The 21,225-nt window shown below is 42.5% G+C and overlaps 1 protein-coding gene across 1 annotated transcript in view; it reads right to left on the bottom strand.

Annotated features, from left to right (window-relative positions):
* Window positions 1-678: 678 nt before the first annotated feature.
* CDHR5 (cadherin related family member 5) overlaps window positions 679-21,225 on the bottom strand; it is a 154,225-nt gene continuing 133,678 nt past the window's right edge. Inside the window, exons 14-15 of the mRNA XM_073604923.1 lie at window positions 7,769-7,938; window positions 679-1,518 (exon numbers count right to left, since the gene is read on the bottom strand). Of these exons, the coding sequence (XP_073461024.1) occupies window positions 1,054-1,518; window positions 7,769-7,938 (635 nt within the window). The 3' untranslated portion in view covers window positions 679-1,053. The remainder of the gene's footprint in view (window positions 1,519-7,768; window positions 7,939-21,225) is intronic.

Here is a 21,225-nt window from a genome sequence, read left to right on the forward strand (position 1 = left end):
TGATTTAAACATAAAGTTATCCCTATTACCTAACTTGTTATTACATTAAAATGTCTATAACCTACACGCTACCTGCTGTCTGCATTGAGAATAGTAAGGAAGCTGATGGACAGTTTCAACCTGGCCAATCAAAATTTTATCTGATGGTAGTATTCCCAGGCTACCAAGAGTGGTAATTCCTGCCAAATACTCTGCCTGATCATAGTCCAAATCTGTTGATTCTTCAAGATCTGAGCAGAAAATATATACACTATATTGTCAAAAGTATTGGGGTGCCTCCCTTTACACGCACATGAACTTTAATGGCATCCCGGTCTTAGTCTGTAGGGTTCAATATTGAGTTGGCCCACCCTTTGCAGCTATAACAGCTTCAACTCTTCTGGGAAGGCTGTCCACAAGGTTTATGAGTGTGTCTGTGGGAATGTTTGACCATTCTTACAGAAGCACATTTGTAAGAACACCTTTGGGATAAATTAGAGTGGAGACTGCAAGCCAGGCCTTCTCGTCCAACATCCGTGCCTGACCTCACAAATGCACTTCTGGAAGAATGGTCAGACATTCCCATAGACACACTCCTAAACCTTGTGGACAGCCTTTCCAGAAGAGTTGGAGCTGTTATAGCTGCAAAGGGTCGGCCAACTCAATATTGAACCCTATGGACCAAGACTGGGATGCCATTAACATTCATGTGCGTGTATAGTCAGGCGTCCCAATACTTTTCACAATATAGTGTATGTATGTATAGTGTATGTATGTATACCTTGAGATATGAGAAAATTCTCTCTGGCAAAAACATACTTAGTTACACCACTATAAACAATTAGTTGTACACCCCATCTGCCTTGAGAACAAGCAAATGTGTAAACCCATTAAAAGCATACATACAGAAACACAATTTTAAGCTCCATTTTTAAAAACATAAATTGAGTTCTATACTACTGCCCAGTATTATTGGTTGGTTCATATAAGACATGTTATGGACATTAGACAGCACAGATATATTATATCATATTGCCAAATACTCCTAGGTGTTCTAAAATTAGAACTGATGGCTCATAATACACTATTTTCAGACTGGTTATCTGCAACATTGAATGTCGGGTCCAAATCCTCTTCATCATCATCATCATTATCATCTCCTTGTTGGTTGTTAAAATTATCTTCACTGTCATAGTCATCTGCTTCACCATCTTCGACACCCTCTATCACCACCACCTCTGGAGGAGCGTCCTCCCTAAACCACACTGCTTTATAACCAGCATCTTCCTTAAGCTCCTTAGTTAAGATAGACTTCACCTTCTTGTCATCTGAATCATCACCCTCTGCTGTTTCAGAAGGCTGATTATCAGCTGGAGCACTTTGCGAAAGAGCACTGCCTACTGCAGCATCAGTAGCTATGGTCACGCTGGTAGATGCAGGTTCTGTCGTGGCGAAACCACCATAGTCTGAAAAATCATTGGTTGGATCATCAGTGTCATTTATAAGTTGCTCAGCGCTGTTTTGGGTGTTTCCAGAATTCTAAAATGAGAGAGCAGATGTCAAAAATTATATCAGTAATACAGGAATATTGCTGTAAGCAGGAGCACTTAAAAATATTAAATACTTCACAACGGGTTAACACTTTCTATATCACTTGCAATAATAGCACAGCCAATATGCAAATCCATACTACCTGATGCTTTATATACTTCTGGGCATATTCAGTAAGACAATACAAAGAACAATAATAATATGGTGTTTTCATAAACTCTGAGATACTGTTAATATTTTAGCTGACTATTCAGATCAATTAAGGGATGACTCTTTATTGGTTTCTTTACTTTACAGCACTTTTCAAATTTTAGACGCTCATCCTCAATGGTTTCTAATAAATATGGCAGTATTCATTTGTGACCATTCTTTTGCTACTTCTTGCTGATATGACAGATCATACTGCAGTATGGAAGTTAAAATGTTTCTGGTTTAATCCAAATTTAGCCAATATATGCCAATAAGGCATGGCCACACAAATTTTTAAGAAAGAAGGTATAGGAACCTGGGAATTACATTGCTTATTTCAGTTCTATGAGTGTATGATCTATTGTCTTTTCAATCATCATAGTTATACATCAGGTTTAATAAAAAATAATTAAAGTTCAAAACTATTCTCCTAATCTAGTAATTCAGATCCTGAGGTGGGTGAATTGACTTTATAACAATCTAAGATTATTCCTTCCTGGTTGTGTAACACATTAAAGTGAATATGTGCTTTGCCCATGCAAGAAAAAAATAAACACGGGTTTGTCTAGGCAAAAAAATATATGTAGTTGTCAGAAACCATGAATCAGATTGAGACAGAAGTACAGTTAAATCACACTTGTTTAATAATAATAAAAAAGGTAAACAGAGTAAACATAGTCAAAACATAGCTAGAGTTCAGGAACTGGAACAGATAGTCAGACAAGCCAAAACGTCAGGGAGCCAGAGATAAGCATAGTAGAACAGCAAGCAGGATCTGGAGCCAGAAGGAATGTCAGCCAAGCAATTCTTTAACAGGAACACAGGACAGCATCTCTAGAGATGTGACCAAGGCGAAGGCAGAGATCATCTGGACTGGACAGCTTAAGTAGGCAGGACTGACCAGCAGGATATCATCAGCAGGTGAGTCACCATGGAGAGATAGGAGCTGGCAATTAGCCGACAGCTGAGCAACCAGCTTTGAGAAGGAAGGGCTGAGCCCAGCCCTGACAGTACCCCCTCCTCAAAGACCCCCCCCTCAGAGGACCACCAGGCTTAAGGGGAAAACGTCTATGGAAATCATGGAGGAGGACAGGGGCATGTACGTCCAAGGATGAGACCCAAGAGCGTTCCTCCGGATTGTACCCTTTCCAATGCACCAGGTACTGTATGCTCCCATGGAACCTACGGGAGTCAGCAATGGACTGTACTTCATACTCATCATGGTTCTCAACCTGTACAGGGTGAGGATGAGGCACCGAGGTGGTAAAGTGGTTGCAGACCAAAGGTTTTAATAAGGAGACATGAAATACATTTGAAATACGCATATTAAAAGGAAGGTCTAATGCGTAAGCCACTGGGTTAATCCTGCGAAGAATGCGGAAAGGCCCAATAAACCGAGGTGCGAACTTCAGAGAGGGAACACGAAGTCGGAGGTTGCGAGATGACAGCCAGACCCTGTCCCCAACCTGGTGAGAAGGCGCAGGCAGGCGCCTGCGGTCAGCATGGAGTCTGTACCTATCATTAGCATGTCGCAAAGCCTCCTGGATTTGTGCCCAAGTGGAACGAAGACCACAGAGATGCTCCTCTAATGCAGGAATACTCTGTGGAACAAATGAGTCAGGCAACATGGAAGGTTGGAAACCATAGTTCGCCATAAATGGGGACAATTGGGAAGCAGAATTCAAGGCATTTTTGTGAGCAAATTCTGCCCACGGTAAGAAGTCTGACCAGTTGTTATGATGGTCAGAAATATAGAAATGAATGAATTGCTCCAAGGACTGATTGGCTCGTTCTGTGGCCGCATTAGACTGCGGGTGATACACAGAGGAGAAAGCAAGCTGAATTCCCAACTGAGCAGAAAAGGCTCGCCAGAACCGGGACACAAACTGACTATCCCTGTCCGAGACAATCACCTTGGGTAGCCCATGTAAGCGAAAGATCTCCCGAGCAAAAATGGAAGCCAGTTCCGTAGGAGTGGGCAACTTCTTAAGTGGAATACAATGGGACATTTTCGAGAACCGGTCAACCACCATAAGGATAACTATGTTGCCCTGGGAGATGGGTAACTCCACAATGAAATCCATAGACAGGTGGGTCCAGGGCCTCTCTCCATTGGGTATGGGTTGTAGGAGGCCCACTGGAAGGTGTCGTGGAGTCTTACTCTGAGCACACACGGAACAGGCAGCTATGAAGGCGATTACATCAGCATGTAGACTAGGCCACCAGAATTGTTGGAAAATGGCCCAAAAGAGTTGATTCTTCCCAGGGTGGCCAGCAGCCTTGGGAGAATGGTAAGTCTGGAGCATGGCAGTACGGAGACTCTCTGGGACGAAGCAGCGGTCACAAGGTTTCTCAGGAGGAGCCTGGACTTGAGCAGCACGAATTTTGTCACCCAAAGGAGAATTGAGACTGGTGCGAACCGTAGCCAGAATACTATCAGGAGGAATCACAGAAACCGGAACCGATTCCATATTGGAAGTAGAGGAAAATTGTCGTAACAAAGCGTCAACCCTTACATTCTTAGTACCGGGTAAGAATGAGACAATGTAACTGAAACTAGACAAGAAAAGTGCCCATCGCGCCCTCCTGGGAGAGAGGCGTTTAGCCTCAGACAAGAATGTAAGATTTTTATGGTCAGTAAGAATGAGAACCGGCACAGTGGTACCTTCGAGGAGATGTCTCCATTCTTTCAGGGCTAAAATGATTGCAAACAGCTCTCTGTCACCAATCTTGTAATTGCACTCCGCAGGTGACAATTTCTTGGAAAAGTAGCCACAAGGATGCATAGCGCTCTCAGAGGTAGGACGTTGAGACAGAAGGGCGCCAACTCCAGTCTCAGAAGCATCAACCTCAAGGATAAAAGGTAACGTAGGATCAGGATGTGGCAACACAGGAGCAAAAACAAAGGCAGCCTTGAGACTCTCAAAGGCCTTAATGGACTTCGGAGACCAACTCTGTGGGTTACTGTCCTTTCTGGTCATATCAGTCAGGGGCTTGACCAGAGACGAGAAGTTACGAATAAACTTCCGTTAATAGTTGGCAAATCGAAGAAAACCCTGCAGAGGATGTAAACCCACGGGTGAGGGCCACTGTAGGACTGCTGAAAGTTTCTTTGGGTCCATCAAAAAACCAGCAGTGGAAATGACATAACCCAGGAATTTAACCTGTTCACGATGGAATTCACACTTCTCCAATTTACAATAGAGATTGTTCTCTCTTATGTAACCAAGGATAACCAATAACCAGCAGAAACCTGGTGAGGATATAACTTGGAATTGGATTATCTCATGGTGAAGAGCCCCTACAGCCATGGACAACGGAACAGTCTTATGAGTCACATGAGTGACTCAGGAGTGTCATGCAGCTGCAGCGGAATCGAGTGCTTCGATACAAAGGCAGCATCAATGAACAGGCCTGCAGCCCCAGAGTCAATTAGAGCCTGTATCTTGACGGACGACTCAGCCCAAGAAAGGGTAACCAAAACCAGGGGCTTATCCTTCTGGATAACTGGGGACGAAACAACGCCACCTAAGGTCTGTCCGTGACAGGACCTCAAGGTTCTTGTGTTCCCTGGACGGGTAGGACAAGACTTCAAAATGTGACCTGCCTGGCCACATTAAAGGCACAATCTCTCCCTCCTCCTAAGGGTACCCTCTCAATCCACAGGGAGACGATGAAGGCCAAGTGCATGGGTTCATCTTCACAGACCAACTCGGTACCAGGAGGCCTGGGAGGTGAGGGAGGCAAGGGTGGGACTGCAAAGTTCAGAGACAAATGTACAGGAGGCTTCTGCAAGGGCTCCTTAAATGGGAGTCTTTCTCTGAGTCTGGAGTCATTGAGGATGGCAAACGTGATCAACCTCTCCAGCTCAGTGGGTAAATCTCGGGCTGCTATCTCATCCTTGATGGTATCCGAGAGACCATGAGAGAAAGCAACCACGAGGGCCTCATTGTTCCATGCAACCTCTGCTGCCAGAGTACGGAATTCAATGACATAATCGGCAACAGTTCTCGAACTCTGTTTGATGGACATGAGAAACTTGGCAGCAGAAGTGGAGCATGCGGGAGCGTTAAATACCCTTTTAAAAGAAGTCACAAACTCAGGGTAACTCAAGACAACAGGTTTTTGCGTCTCCTATAGAGGGTTTGCCCAGGCCAAGGTTCTCTCAGATAGCAAAGATATTACAAAACCTACTTTGCTTCTGTCAGTGGGAAATGCCTGGGGCAGCATCTCAAAGTATATCTCAACCTGGTTGAGAAACCCTCTGCATTGGACTGGATCGCTCCCAAATCGATGGGAAAGCAGACCGGAACCAGACATACCTCTTAAAGAGGTAATACTCGAGGCGGGTGCCTGCACAGAGACTGGAGCAGCAGCAGGGATGGCCTGCAACACAGGTTGTACCAGAGCAGCCACAGTGGGAGATTCCAGGTGAGCCGTGTGACTCAGGAGCGTTTGTAACGCCATGGCGAACTGATCCATGCGGTGATCCTGCTCATCCAATCTGAAAAAAATATTACCAACAAGTGGATTGACTGCATTTTCTGAATTCATGGCCTTCACCTACTGTCAGAAACCATGAATCAGACTGAGACAGAAGTACAGTTAAATCACACTTGTTTAATAATAATAAAAAAGGTAAACAGACTAAACGTAGTCAAAACATAGCCAGAGTTCAGGAACCGGAACGTATAGTCAGACAAGCCAAAACGTCAGGGAGCCAGAGATAAGTGTAGTAAAACAGCAAGCAGGATCTGGATCCAGAAGGTACATCAGCCAAGCATGTCTTTAACAGGAACACAGGAGAGCGTCTCTAGAGATATGACCAAGGCGAAGGCAGAGATCATCTGGACTGGACGGCTTAAGTAGGCAGGACTGACAAGCAGAATATCATCAACAGGTGAGACACTGTGGGGAGATAGGAGCTGGTAATTAGCTGACAGCTGAGTGGCCAGCTTTGAGAAGGAAGGGCTGAGCCCAGCCCTGACAGTAGTACATCTCTCCGATGCATATACTGTACATTTACCAATATTTTGTCTCTTTAAAAAAACATTACAGGTACAGAAAAATACTTGTTGTTTCTCCTAGAAATCCAGTGAGCTTCTAATTTTCTGTGGTGAGCTGATAAAGCTGCCTCTGCTGCACTAAAATCCTGCGTTGGGGTTGATTTACTAAAACTGGAGAGTGCAACTGGTGCAGCTCTGCGTAGTAACCGATCAGCTTCTAACGTCAGCTTGTTCAACTAAGTTTTGACCAAAAAAACCTGGAAGCTTATTGGTTTCTACGCTGAGCTGCACCAGATTTTACAATCTGCAGTTTTAGTAAATCAACTCATTGTGTTGTTAGCCCTGCCTGAGTTCTTGCAAAAAAAGGAAGGTGCTATGAAAGTCATCTGAAATATTGTTTTATTATTGCATGTGAACAGCAGTCAAAAAGAAAGCCAATGCGTTTCGGCCATCAGGCATTAATCATGGCTTAAATCCCAAGCAGTGTTGTCAGGCTGCCTGAGTTATCCCCTGCTGGAGAAAAGTTTCTCTTATTTTTATGGAGGCAAGCAAAGAGTAAGGTCTTCTGTAGTCTGCAAGGGAGAACTGGGCAGCCTGACAACACTGCTTGGGATTTCAGTGTTCAAGAGGTGCTGGACCAGAACCCAGGAAGGTAGATGAAGCTCAATGACTCAACCTAAACTGCTCTACTACAAAGCGGATTCCTCCCAAACAGCGAGCATGGGCCTTCACTAGGTAATCCAATTAAGATAAACAAAAAGAGCACCAGTTGGTCAGCTTAAGTATCCCTACAAGACTTTTGGTAAACAGAACCTTCAGACGCATGTACTTGATCAAGAAAAACCATAGTGAGTGTATGTGGGTGTGTGCCAGATTGCATCATACAAGCCTACAAGACTATTATGTTGTCTATATTTGCAGTATCTTTTCATTTTGTTTAATTGAATGGTTAGAGATATGATATTCTTAATAATGTTACCATGTATATGAATTATATGATTCCCCTTGTTTTTTTTAAATTTTAAGATCTGTGTATTACTTACATCTCCTAAACCTCTTCCGAGCTTCCTTTTTATTGAGTTCCCATAATGTTTGTGAATAAGGAAGCCCAGTACAACTAGACACAGAGCAAGGATGGCTCCCAGGGAGGCACCGAGTGCTGCCATGTCGTTGGCAGTGTAAGACGAGGCTTTTTCTATAAAATCTGTAAAATCTGAAGAGGTGAAAAAATAATATTAAGATGTGAATCTATGTACAGTTCATTGTTACATAATGAAATGAAAATACGTTTTCTTAGTGACACAATTAAATAATATATGCATAATTAACTGTTTGAATATACAGCATGCACAGTCGATACATAAGAAAAGCTGAAGCTAAACTAGTTCCTGGGCATCCAAGATTAGATATGATTGGATGTGTAACAATAGAAAAATATTCAGCACCCAGGAAACCCCCACAATAAAATGATTACACAAAAGTGATGATAATAATATTTATAATAATAGTGATAATAACAATATTATCAATAATGCACCCTAAACCAAAAATCCCCCAGCAACTGGAGTCAACTTATCCCCCTGGACAAGCAAAGATCCAAATTACACTCTACTCCTAGTGCTTAAGAGTATTCCAAAAACAACTAAACATTCCATAATGTCCAAACCTAAAATACTTGCATCTTCACTATATGCTACACTTTAGTGAAAACAATGGCAAAAGTAAACTCTTATCCAATGTTTAGACCCTCCAGTGTAAATGGATTTTAAAAAGGCATACATATATATTATTGGCCACCAGATGTCACACTCCCTCTTCTTCGCTCTTATCAAAAACTCCAAAAACTCCTTCTCATCAAAATCTACTATTCCATATACAGTATCCTCCCAGAGAGACTAGTGAACTTAAAAAAATATAAGCAACCTCAGTGTAATATTCTCAAACATCACAAAGACAAAAAATGTAGAACTGCACTCACATATATTCAAAAAGTGTGGCACCCAATCCACTTAAAATGCCACTGGTGCATATATACCATCAATATCAAAAATCCACTGCTGTGTCCCCCTGTGTCCACAGGAATGGACTTTCACCAAATGTAGTGACCCATATACTGCATAGGGTCTAGGCAAGCATTCAGAATTAATCTTTTGCCTTCTTAGACTCATCTTCCAGTCGCCCGGGTAGCGTTGAAATACCTCCAGGGAAGCATATAACCAAAGCAGCCTAATAGTTAGTGTTAAGCGAACACCCAAATTTGCAGGGTATACGGTGGGTGGTCGACCCGCCAAATGCCCTGCAATGCACTGCTCGCTGCACAGTGCATTCTGCAGAGCGCAGTAAAAGCTGGTTGTTAAGGAACGTGGCCGGGAACCTGGCCGTGGTGTCCTTAACATCCGATGAGTGATCAGCTGTCAATGGGCTGGCCTGTTGACAGCTGAATAAAAACATAAATAAAAATTTGCCGGTAAGAATAGTAAAAAAAAATGGTGTGGAGTCCCCCCCAGTGCAAACCAGACCCGAAGGTGGGTTTTAAGGGGTACCTCACGCCATTTAAAAAAAAACTGAGCGGCCCCCCCCCAAAATCCATACCAGACCCTTATCTGAGCAGGGAGCCCGGCAGGCCAGTAAAGGGGGGGGGGGCGAGCGCCATCCCAAAAGTGAAAAAAAAGAAAATGCTCCGCTCGCCGTGAAGGCAAACTGCCGAATGGCTGGCTTGCCATTTGACAGTTCTTATATAGGTAAGGGCGGGGCCACTTGGTGACGACACCTGGTGGCACCGCTCCCCCATTGTGTTGTCACCAACTGGTGCATGCTGGGTCGGTGACGACGCAAGGGGGGTGGTGCCACCTGGTGATGTTGCCAGGTGGCCCCGCCCTTCCCTATATAAGAACTGTCAAACGACAAGCCAGCCATTTGGCAGAACCCCCCCTACCCCAAAGCATCCCCCAAGTTGAGGGCATGTGGCCTTGTATGGTTCAGGAGGGGGGCTCGCTCGTCCCCCCCTTTCCTTACTTGCCAGGCAGCGTGCTCAGATAAGGGTCTGGTATGGATTTTGGGGGGGACCCCGCTCAGTTTTTCTTTAAAATAGCCGGGTTCCGGCAATTGCAACCGCGAGTCAATTCAAATGTCATTTGACTCTTTTTTTTTCTTTAGAAATGTAATTTTTGCTGCAGCATGTTCTATACATGCTACAGATGCACCACTTTACAGGCAGACTAAGGGGACCCCATAGGAACTATATTTAAAGAAAATTTTCATTTTTATTGTTGCAATTTAGGCATCATTAAAATCACTGCTCCAGAAAAAAACAATTTTTAAAAAAATATATTTTTGCATTGATACATGTCCCCAAGGCAGTTCCCGATCCCCCATACCCCTTTTATGGCCAATTGTTTGCATATAAGCCTTCAAAATGGGCACTTTTGATTTCTCATCTTCGGCTCCCATAGACTTCAATGGAGTTTGCTGTTCGAGGCAGAACTTTCCCCCTGTTTGGAAGTTCTGCTGCGTACCGAACAGGGGGGTGTTCGGCCCATCTGTACTCATAGTGTAGCAACCAGCAAAACACTTTATTTAAATAAAATTGCACTTACATAAGCAGAAAGCTAAACTTCACATATAGGTAAAACAAAGACCCACTACTTCCAGTTCCTGTGTCTGACACCACTTCCTTGACATGTTTCGTCATCAAGACTTTGTCCTGAGAAATACCTATATGTCAGTTTTACCTTTCTGCTTAAGTGGAAGCAATTCTATTTAAATAAAGTGGTTTACCAGTTGCTGCACTATGAGGCTGCATTGTTTATAAACTTTCCTGGAGGTATTTTCCACTTTTATGCAGAGGAATAGCACAGTGCCTGAACTTGCATATTGCTCAGGTGTGTGCCTGTTAAATAGGTGTGGCCACATCTCCTAGTGGATGAGGGACAAAAAGAGGGGGTGGATTGCTGAAATTGTAACTGCCTCTTCTAAACTTTCAAACAGCAAATGGATTTTTACTGGGACTTACATGACAAATAAAGTACCCCTGCTGGAAAACAAAAGGAAGGGGGAAAGAAATAACAGCTGATTCATGATTATGGTAGTATTTGTTCATTATTCGTCCTATCCTATACTTCTCCTTTAAGACTGATTTACACTGGAGAGTCTAACATTTGGTGAGAGTTCACTTTTTTTTTTTGAAGATACAAGTATTTCACACTAAGTTTGGACGTTTGGTATTGTGGGATTAAAAAAAACACCATATGCCCCTAGGAGCAGCTGAAAAAATGTCCAGTGTGTATGAGGCCTAAATCTTTAGCTTGCTACCTTTTTCTAATTAAGGCCCCTTTCACATAGGCGTCATCCGTTCAGTCACATTCTTTGTTAAGAAAAAAACTGATGAAAACAGATTCAGATTATATCAGTTAACATCAGTTTGCACATCCGTCTTCAGTTCACTTCAGTTTACATCAGTTTATATTAGTTTACATCAGTCTACATAAATTTCAAGATCCTTTTTTTAAGACAAACGTTCCGATCGTATCCGCCTGGCCGTTTTTCAGGTGGACCTGATCAGAACCTCCATTCTTCTCTATAGAGTGGCGGGTCATGCGTCCATTGACACCCACCTACATCCAAGCCGCTAAAACATCTGCTAAAAACATATGTCCAGTGGATTAGATGGCAGTCAGTTGTAAACAGACAGGCGGTCCATTTACATCTGACCACCCATAGAGGAGAGTGACTGTGTCTGTGTCCACTCTGCATAAACAGAGTGGACATGGACCTGTCATCTGGGAGCAGGGATCAGCGGCAGGATCCTCTGCCGAGCAAGTAGATCACAGCCAGTGTAACAAAACACTGTAAACAAAAAAATGTTTCTTGTCTAAAAACAGACATTAACGGAACGGTTGTAAATGGACGCCATCCGTTATGTTTCAACAGATCTGGAGGTTGGCTGTTCTATTTAAAATGTCAGAACTGAACGAACATGGATGTAAACGAATGATCATCTATTTACATCTGTTTTTTGATAGAAATGAATTGCTATCCATTTTTCATAGACAGATGAAAAACCGACAGACGAAATGCCCATGTGAAAATGGTCTAAAAGGTAATAATAATGTCAGTTATTGCCTTCTACAAAAAGATCAGTTAGAAGCCATCTGATAGAGACACACAACTTATACTACCAAAAGAACAGGCACCACTTGGTTCAGCAAATGTTTTATACGTTTGAGTATTTTTTCGCAACAGCCTGTAAGGAAGATCTGGCTCTGTCTGTGATCACTCCTGCTTCCTGTCATTGCTTTAATTTATTACCGAAGCGTCCCTTCCAGGTCATAAACTTCCTGGCTTTTTACTTTGCTGGTTGTCTCTTGCCTTTTAGTCTGTCTCTCTGCCCTGCTCCATCCTGTATGTCTACCTTGCTCCCTCCATGAGCACACGTGTTCTGTTTCTCACTGTACTGTATGTTTTAGTCTGCCATTTCCCATGAGCATCTCTCGGACATTAATGAAGCTACAATTTCTGTTTGTTAGGAATCTACATCCGAATTTTGCTACCATATAGTCCTCTTGAATTACGGCATTATCCTGAGCTCTAGCCTTGTCTTTGCTGTTGTCTTCTGTATGATGTTGTCTTTACTTCCTTTTTTCGATCTCCTTGTTATTTCAGTTCACCTTATTTTGTTATTTCTTACTACATCTTAGTCAGGAGTCAGGCTTCAGCACTTTTGGTAGCCCCCTGCTAGTCCAAGACCTTTAGCCTAAGCTTTTTATAATTCTAGTGTCTTGTCTTTTGTTCCTCAGTCCATTCCAGTTATGTGGCCTCCTAGCTGGTGTGTCTTCCTTGTTTGATTGCTGATTGTTCTTTTAGCTTCTGATCTTCAGCTGTCTTCTTAGGCACTACCACTGGTTACTAACAATATTTCTGCCAGCCGTGTCCCTTACTCTAGTACTAGGTGTATCCAAACCCCTTGCTAGCCATTGCCTTGCCTATCAGTGTCACCTACCAGTGCCGATCAGTGCTCATCACTGCCACCCATCAGTGTCCATCACTGCCACCCATCAGTGCCAGGTATCAGTGCCACCTGCTAGTGTCCTTCAGTGCCACCTATCAATGCCCTTCAGTGCCGCCCATCAGTGCCACCCATCAGTGCCACCTCTCAGTGCCCACTAATGCCACCTATCAGTGCCCACCAGTGCCACCTCATCAGTGCCGCCTATTAGTGCCCATCAGTGCTGCCTTATCAGTGTCCATCAGTGCCGCCTTCTCAGTGCCCATCAATGCAACCTATTGGTGCCCATCAGTACAGCCTATCAGTGCCCATCAGTGTAGCCTCATCAGCGTACATCAATGAAGGAGAAAAATTACCCGTTTGCAAAATGTATTAACAAAATATAAAACGGTTTTGTATTTTTAAAAAAAAATTTCAGTCTGTTTAAATTTTTTTAACAAAAAATAAAAAACACAGAGGTGATAAAATATCACCAAAAGAAAAAGATGATAAAAAAATTCATTTGGGTACAGTGTTGTATAACCATGCAATTGTCATTCAAAGAATGGCAGTGCTAAAAGTTGAAAATTGGTCTGGGCAGGAGGGGGGTTTAGGTGCCCAGTAAGCAAGTGGTTAAAGTTCATGTGCGTGTAAAGGCAGCCGTCCCAATACTTTTGGTAATATAGTGTATATAAAAAACTTGGTCAAGGCACTTTAAAATATGTCCCCATATTCTGCTCTCCTACAAACTGTCATAAAGTAAATATAATTATCAGTTATATGATAAACACAATAAGGGTTGTGGGATAAATTTAACGGGTCTCTAAATAAGTGTCTACAGTTCCATGTAGGGCTGTGCTTGTATGTCTTGTTTACAGGCAACTCTGAATGTCAATGTACAGTGATCATGGCGAAGCATAACAGGTGTGTACATAGGTAATCATATACTCAAAGTAGCCATTGGTCATATGGTATACGAGGTGTGTCTATTAAATAAGGAGACTGTGATCCCACCTAGTAAACAATGCAGTCAGACCCGGCTATAACTGCATGCGTGGTGACCTCCAACATGTTTGAACCTGCATGACAAGCAGCAACACTTTATGACATAGATTGTGAGTCAGCATTTAGTTTGGTTGTGTTTTCTGTAGTGTGCTAAAAAAATGCTAAGTTAAAAAGTTGAACAACGTGTCAATCTGAATTTTTTTGTAAACTTACACAAAACAGCAACAGAATGTTTTCAAATGCTTACTACAGCTTATGGGAATGACGGCTTGTCTCGTGCACGTGTGTTTGAGTGTTTAAGTGGCACAAAGGATTCAGCGAGGGACATGAGAATGAATTCCCAATAGTTAAATCAGTGCTTAAAGGGACACATTTTGAGTCAGTTGATGCTGTAAAGAAGAAAATGGTGGATGTGTTGAAACAGCTGACAGAAATTGATTTTCTCCATGCCTGCGACCAGTGGAAAACAAGACTGCAGCAATGTATTAGTGCAAATGGAGAATGTATTGAAGGTGACAAGCATTAAATTTGTAATACATATAAATAAAAGCTATTGGTGCACTCACGCACCTACATATTGTGAGTACCCTTCTGGAGGGAAGTTTTAATATATTTTAAATAAATCCCTACTGTATCACACTATGGAACTTTTTTTTTCTTGTATGTGAAACTATCTGATGACATCTGAGAGTAGTGGAGTTTATACCAGCATACCCTGTATGAGCCCAAGGGGTGGCTCCAATGCGTGTTTAGAGGTGAGCGCAAGCACAAGTGGGGGGTCACAGGAGAGCACTGAAGCATGCTGGATTGTGAACACCATTAAGGAGGAGCATGAGGAACACTGTTTTCTGTGGACACTACTTACTTGCACTTTATGTGTTAATATCAATGAATTGAACTTTTTAAATGTGGACACTTGATTTTGCACTTTGATCTTATATTTATAACCACATATATGTTTTGTTTTCTTGCATGTTGCACTTTATGGGATATTTTTATATAAGGATTGTATTTATTTTATAATTTATATTACTAGCATTTTTTTTTTATTGAAATATTGTAGTATAGGTTTACACTATATATGCACCTCACAACTATTGGGATATATATGTTTTTTCAGCGCAGGCACGTTTATTTATATACTTTTTGGTTTATGCACGCAATGAAACGTGGTTAGTGTTTGCAGCTTATCTATATTTGTTTCACCTCACAGAGGCATCAGTCCATCTTTGGCTCACAATGCTCCCACGCCCATGGCGCCCGCTATCCTGCTCTTGCGGACTGATGCACAGGTATGTCAGTTTGCACAGGAGAGCCATTCTGTCAACGTATATCGGCGTGAGCCGGTCGGCAAGTGGTTAATAGACACACCTCGTATAGTGGGTAAATATCTTATTGTCCACTCATATTAGAGGGGTCCATCACAACGAACTCAATCAAGCATACGTTATATGAGGCATGGCAGGCATGCTGGGTATTAATAAGATGGTAAGTAGAACTTAACCAATCAAATACAAAGGCTCAAGGGAAGAATGGGAGGGATGGAACCCCTTTGTACAGGAGAAAATGGGAAAAAGATGTGGGAGACATCTCTGAGCTGCAGTGGAACAGAATTTTGGAACTTGCCCCACTGGTCTCACTGTCTCCCTCTCAGAGGATGTCACAATTGTTCTTGCTATATAGAACCTACTATACTCCTCAAAAACTTTTTCAGTTCGGCCGTCAGCCAGACTCAAGATGCCCTGGGTGTAGGGGTCTAGAGGCGGATGTGCACCCCATGTTTTGGAGATGTCCAAAGTTGTTCCGCTAATGGACGGCGGTGACGGGAATCATCAAACAGGCGTTTGGAACCTCCACCAAGTTCTGGGATTAATGGAGGGAGTGGAGAACCCAGGAACAGCCAGCTAGCAGTCATGAGATGCTTATTTCAAGCTAGGAACCTGATCGCCCGGAGATGGCAGTCGGCATCACCTCCGTCCAGTGAGGAAAGGCTAAATAGTATGAACGGGGAAATTCTCAAGGAGGAATCAGTAAACATAAAGCAAGGGGGACTAAAGAAATATGACCTGATTTGGAAACCCTGGTGGGAAGAAAGAGGGATTAATGTGTAAATTTTATCAGCATAGAAAAACAGGTAAACAACGGGTAGTTGTGACGAAAATATAAGCGTAGGATAGTTTTGCCTTAACTAGATGTGGTGTGATCTGTAGAAGTAGTGTAATTGTAGATGTAGTTTAATTCTGGGTTATTAAAAATATAGTATTCTATGTCAGTCATGCACATATGTTCTTTCATTAGCATTTGAAAAGGACAGGGATAGTTTTTTTTTCTAGGATCGAAGTGACACCTAGATGCCAATAAAAGTTCCCATTAGAGTAAACATAGATTGCCACCTTCCTGAGGCTCAAAGAAACTGCTAGTCATCTTGGCTACACAGATCTGCAGGGGGCATTCACAAGGCTCCGGACAGTCTGTAAGCTTTGATTAATATCAAGAGATCTAAGGAACCTATTTTATCTCTCATAAAAGCTAAAATATTAACGGCAGAGAGATGAAAATAATTCCTTTTGATCGTACACCTGATGGGTTAAGTGTACATGTAACTCTGTATGTTTAGCAGGTGTGGAATTCTAGAGAACCACACAAAACCGTTATATGGCGCCTGATTGCGGCAGGCAGGCAGTGATTGGTACTGTTGCGATCGGCATGATGCGCTGGTATCGGAAATCCTATCCATGACCCAGCAATCAGCGCCGTTCTGGGCCAATTTGACTCTGGTCATTTCAGAACACAAAACATTTGTGGGCTGAGACAGGAACACCCCCCAGGGTTGATTGGCCAAGGACTAGAGTCCAGCCCGCATCCATATTTCAATAAATTGGGTAGCCTGAGATATGGACATGGTTCTTCCACGAAGCCAGTTCGAAACTGGGGAGTTCCCACGTGTTCCAGTATGCTTCTACTAACAAATAGACTTGGGTAAAGTTTATTTCTGTTTTTATCCCTTTTATTTTCATAGCAAATTGCCAATTGTGTGTCTTTCTGCATTTTTTTTTTAATCTTTTTTCGTAACTCCTTTTTCTTTGTATATCTTATATGCACTGCCCACTTTCGGGATATTAAATGATAAAATTAATAAGTGACTTCTGTGTACTAAGCTAGGACTCATATCTCTGGAGAGGTTGTTGTATTTTAGTGCCTAAGTACTCGGTTTAAGTTATATGCCAATCGGTATGCAATTGCACTGTGTGTTGGCAGATTGCATGCAGATTGTAAGCTAACAGATCTTCCAGACAGAGATCTGTGTGTGTGGTGGCTCAGCAGACCAGTCTGCGGACAAACTGTTGGGTGGTGGCAGGCTATCGTTTATTGTATGTCTGGTGTGTGGGTGTGGGGACAGTGGGAAGAGTGATTAACACCGGGGTTCAAGCTTGCAGGATAGCTGGAGGAACCCTAGAAGTGTATAGTAATTGCTAGACTGCTCCCCAACCCTTAGAGTGCACCAGATTGTATGTAAGATTTGTATCTGCCTGTGTGTGGTCAGCTAGCTGGATTGGAGTGGAGTCTCCCTCTAGCGGTGGCCAAAGGTAGTGCAGGCTGTGAAAGTACCGCAGCCGGTCTTACATGCGCAGTATAAGTTCCCCCTTATTCCCTTAGTTCCTCATATACCCCGGTCACGGAACGCATGTCGCGGTTAGTTAGTCGCCGTTGGGGTGTGGATTCGTGACAGTAGTGACCTAAAAAAAATAGATTATGAGAGACCGAAAGATGAGTGAATGAGAGGTATGGATGGAGTAGTGAGGGTGAAGTGATTTGGTGGTGAATTTAAATAGAAATAGAACATTAAGACAGGCCCCTTTGTAGGATGCCCACCCCAACCAGGCCATACTCAAAACATGATTATTATATTACATACACTGTTTATTTAGGGAGTGGAAAGTACTGGGGAGGGAGGGTGGGCCCTGGGGGAAATGTCTGTTTTGATATATTGTGTTATAATTAAGAAATATCTGAATAAAGAAATCATGTTTAAATATAAAGGCTCAAAAGCCCAAAGTAGCCATTGATCATATATTGTGGACTAATATTCATGTGTCCACTCAATTTTTTTTTGGGGGGGGGGGGGGCTCTACCACTACACACTATATAATCAAGCATACTTTATATGAGGCATGGCAGGCATGCTGGTTATTACTATGGTGGTAAGTAGGATTTGATTTCTCAAATACAAAGACTCAAAAGCCCACCATTTTCCAATCCATTTCAGGCCTGAGGTTGCCAATAAAGAATACAGTAAAAAACTAATGAATAATTGCACTATATGAAAAAAATAATACATTCAAAACCCTGCAGCTGCTGTCCACCAAGTGCTAAATCACTTCATAAATCAAATATGAATATTACAGCACTTACAGTCTAAAATATATGTGTATGTATAACAGTGACAAACAGAGAAAACACTTGAAAAAGTCCAAAGTTTTTTCAAAAAATATATATATGAAGTGCTCAGTGCTCCAAATTCCATAAACAAAGTGCTGAAGTGCTTCAAGTAAACATGCTGTGCTGTGTGCCACACTCCCCTCTCATATCCCCACTCACCCGAGAAAATGGACCTTCAGCTTTTTAGTCTGGGGGTTAAGCACACATGTATTTAGTGTTAGGAATACCAGGCCTCTTTGGCATCCTTATTGAGGTCTCCAAAATGCTACTTTTTAGGGCAGGTGGAATATCCACCAGGCTCAATAAAAGAAAAAGGTACTCATGGTGAAGCACAGTAAGAAAGATTTATGTGCGCAATAAAAAAATTCCACTTAATAAATCTCTGAATAAAATGGGCATTGGAACAATAACGAGGCTCTTCCGGGTACACCACGACTCTGTGTGCGGTCCACAGAGGATGGAAGTGACCTCTTTCGTTGCAAAGCCAGAAAAAATATCAACGCGTTTCACCCCTCCCACAGGGCATCATCAAGGACATGATGTTTGTCACTGTTATACATACACATATATTTTGGACTGTAAGCACTGTAATATTGATATTTAATTAAAGAATGCAGTACAACCAATCCATCTAATTTTTCACATAGACTTGCAGTGTGGCATCCAATGTTTGGCCTCTTTTGTCACCACATAAACATAGCTCATAGATGTGTCACAGTCAAGTAAAAATGTGGATGTATATTCCTCATGACTCAAAATAATCTACACAATCCCAGGGGGAGCGGGTTAAGGTAGGAAAAAAAGCCACAGTTGACCAACTTTGCCAGTATTCCACTGGCTGCGTCATAGGGAAGGCTTCTTGTGTGTTCTCTGCACGACTCCTTAAGTGGCAGTGCTGGAGGTGACAGCTACTGTGATCTTCTCCAAATCCATAAGATAAAAAAATAATGAATGTAAAATACAAAAAACCCACTGATTTCAAAAGAAAGGAACTAGATATCAAACTATATTAACCCAGGAGCTTCCAGTTCAGAAATCCATTTTTTTCTAACAACAGTTGATTAAAATTTCCTCCTCTCAGGTTCCCATACACTCATTTAACCACCTAGCATTTCAACATGCTAGTATCCCTTTTGTGTACCAGGGCAAAATGTCTGGCTGTAGGAGATATGAGATTAAACACGGTGGTATCAGAAGTAGATCAAATAAATATCTTTGAATGGGTCTCTGATAGTTTTCCCCACATAGAAGTACCTGCAAATTAAGGTCAACATGTGAGCTACCCTCTCCTTGCTGCAATGCATCCCCTGCCCCTAAGGAGCCTTCCCATGGACAGGCAAAGGGATGGTTCCTATATCATACTTCAACAGAAACCACAACTACTACATTTAGGCACTCCACCTTAATTTTTCCTATGTATCTGTCTCCCCCAGGAAATACCACCATGGGTGAGCCTTTCTAAACACACATCATGGGTGTCTACGGTCAAATGTTTTGACTGGGTTATTGCATTTCAATAAGTGCCAGTGTTTAGTGCAGATGTCCTTAATCCTAAAAGAAAAAAGTGCATCCAGCACTTATAGGTAGCTACTGAACAACATGATTACTGACTGGTGGTAATAGCATGAAATGGCACAGGCCTTTTCTTATTTTTTTATATCATCACAGTGGAACACTAGAGACACATCTGCAGGGGAAAGCTTATGACTATACAGTGGCATCGCTATGGGGGTGCGAACCGCACCCGGATGACGCCATCAAGTAGGATGTGCGATGGTGTCACCCCCATCCGTGACAGCGCACGGATCAACGCTGGCACCGACCGCATCCATTTACAGGAGCTGGTGGTACTGTGCAGGCTAGAAAGGACAGAAGCCGATCGGTGGTGGGGGGGTGTCACCTGGTGTTTTTCCGCACCTGGTGACACCAAACCTAGTTTCTGACACTGGCCAAGCAGCCTTTTGTTTACAGCCCATCCTTTGTGCAGTAAAGTGATGCATGACTCAGTTGGGACCCAAAGCTCTGAAGTACATCTGCACACATGCAGAATCTGGATGGGGGGGGGGGGGCACAAATGTCATTCTCACCTAGGCGATAAAAAATACTGTACATACCCAATTGTGGGAGGGGGAGGAGGCAGGGCAATATGAGAATTAGTTTAGGGTGAAGATCAGCTTTAACTCTAAAGTCTATCAAATGATCAAGTCTTAAGCTGGTCATACATGGATCGAAATGTGGTTGGTTCAATCCATGGATGGCCACTGTGGTTGAACAGAAGTCGATCTACTAATTGACTTTTGCTCATCCAGTCCTTTGGAACATTTTTTGCTCAGTTAGTGCCACAGGGCGGGCTATAGACTGCAGCGCTGATCAGTGTATTCTGACAGCGGGGAAGTCTCCCCGCTGTCAGAATATAAAGATACAGTGGGGAGGATTCAAGCACGCTGTGAGCCGTGGACCATTTTCTTTCTGTGATGATGCATACTGTATACTTGTAGACTACAATAAATGCCTATATTTTTTTACCTATACGGGCTTCACTTTTATTGCTCTCTTCTTACTGGGTTATCCTGCTGGTGACTGCATAATCCATTCATCTTCCCATGTGAACCTTGATGTCCTGATGTTTTGTGACTACCTGGCCTTTCCCATTTTCTGACTGTCTGTGATGGAGTGTGTCATTTGGAGTTTCAGTTGAGCCTTGGCATCATATGATTACATCGCATGCTTTTCATATTTTTCTGATAAGCAGATTGGCAGCACGTAGGTGTGGTGTGCTTTCTTTGTGCACACTGAAGTTTGGTGGAGGCTTCACGTCATTTCTACTCTTCAAAATAGTTTCAATGGACTATTATATTCATTTGATTATTTTGTTTTTATTTAGCGCTGCATTTTGACTTTTTTATATGCGATTGATGAATCAACAAACTATGCTGGCTGTTAACCTTCCTTTCTAGTTAGCGCAGATATTTGTTCACACTTGTTTTCGTAATCTAAATAAGCTAACAGTAGGTTTGTGTTATTGTATTTTATCACAGCCCCCATAGGACTCTGTTTTGAAGATGCAAGTTA

Source organism: Aquarana catesbeiana, linkage group LG11 (assembly GCF_042186555.1).
Source record: "Aquarana catesbeiana isolate 2022-GZ linkage group LG11, ASM4218655v1, whole genome shotgun sequence".
Lineage (NCBI taxonomy): Eukaryota > Metazoa > Chordata > Amphibia > Anura > Ranidae > Aquarana > Aquarana catesbeiana.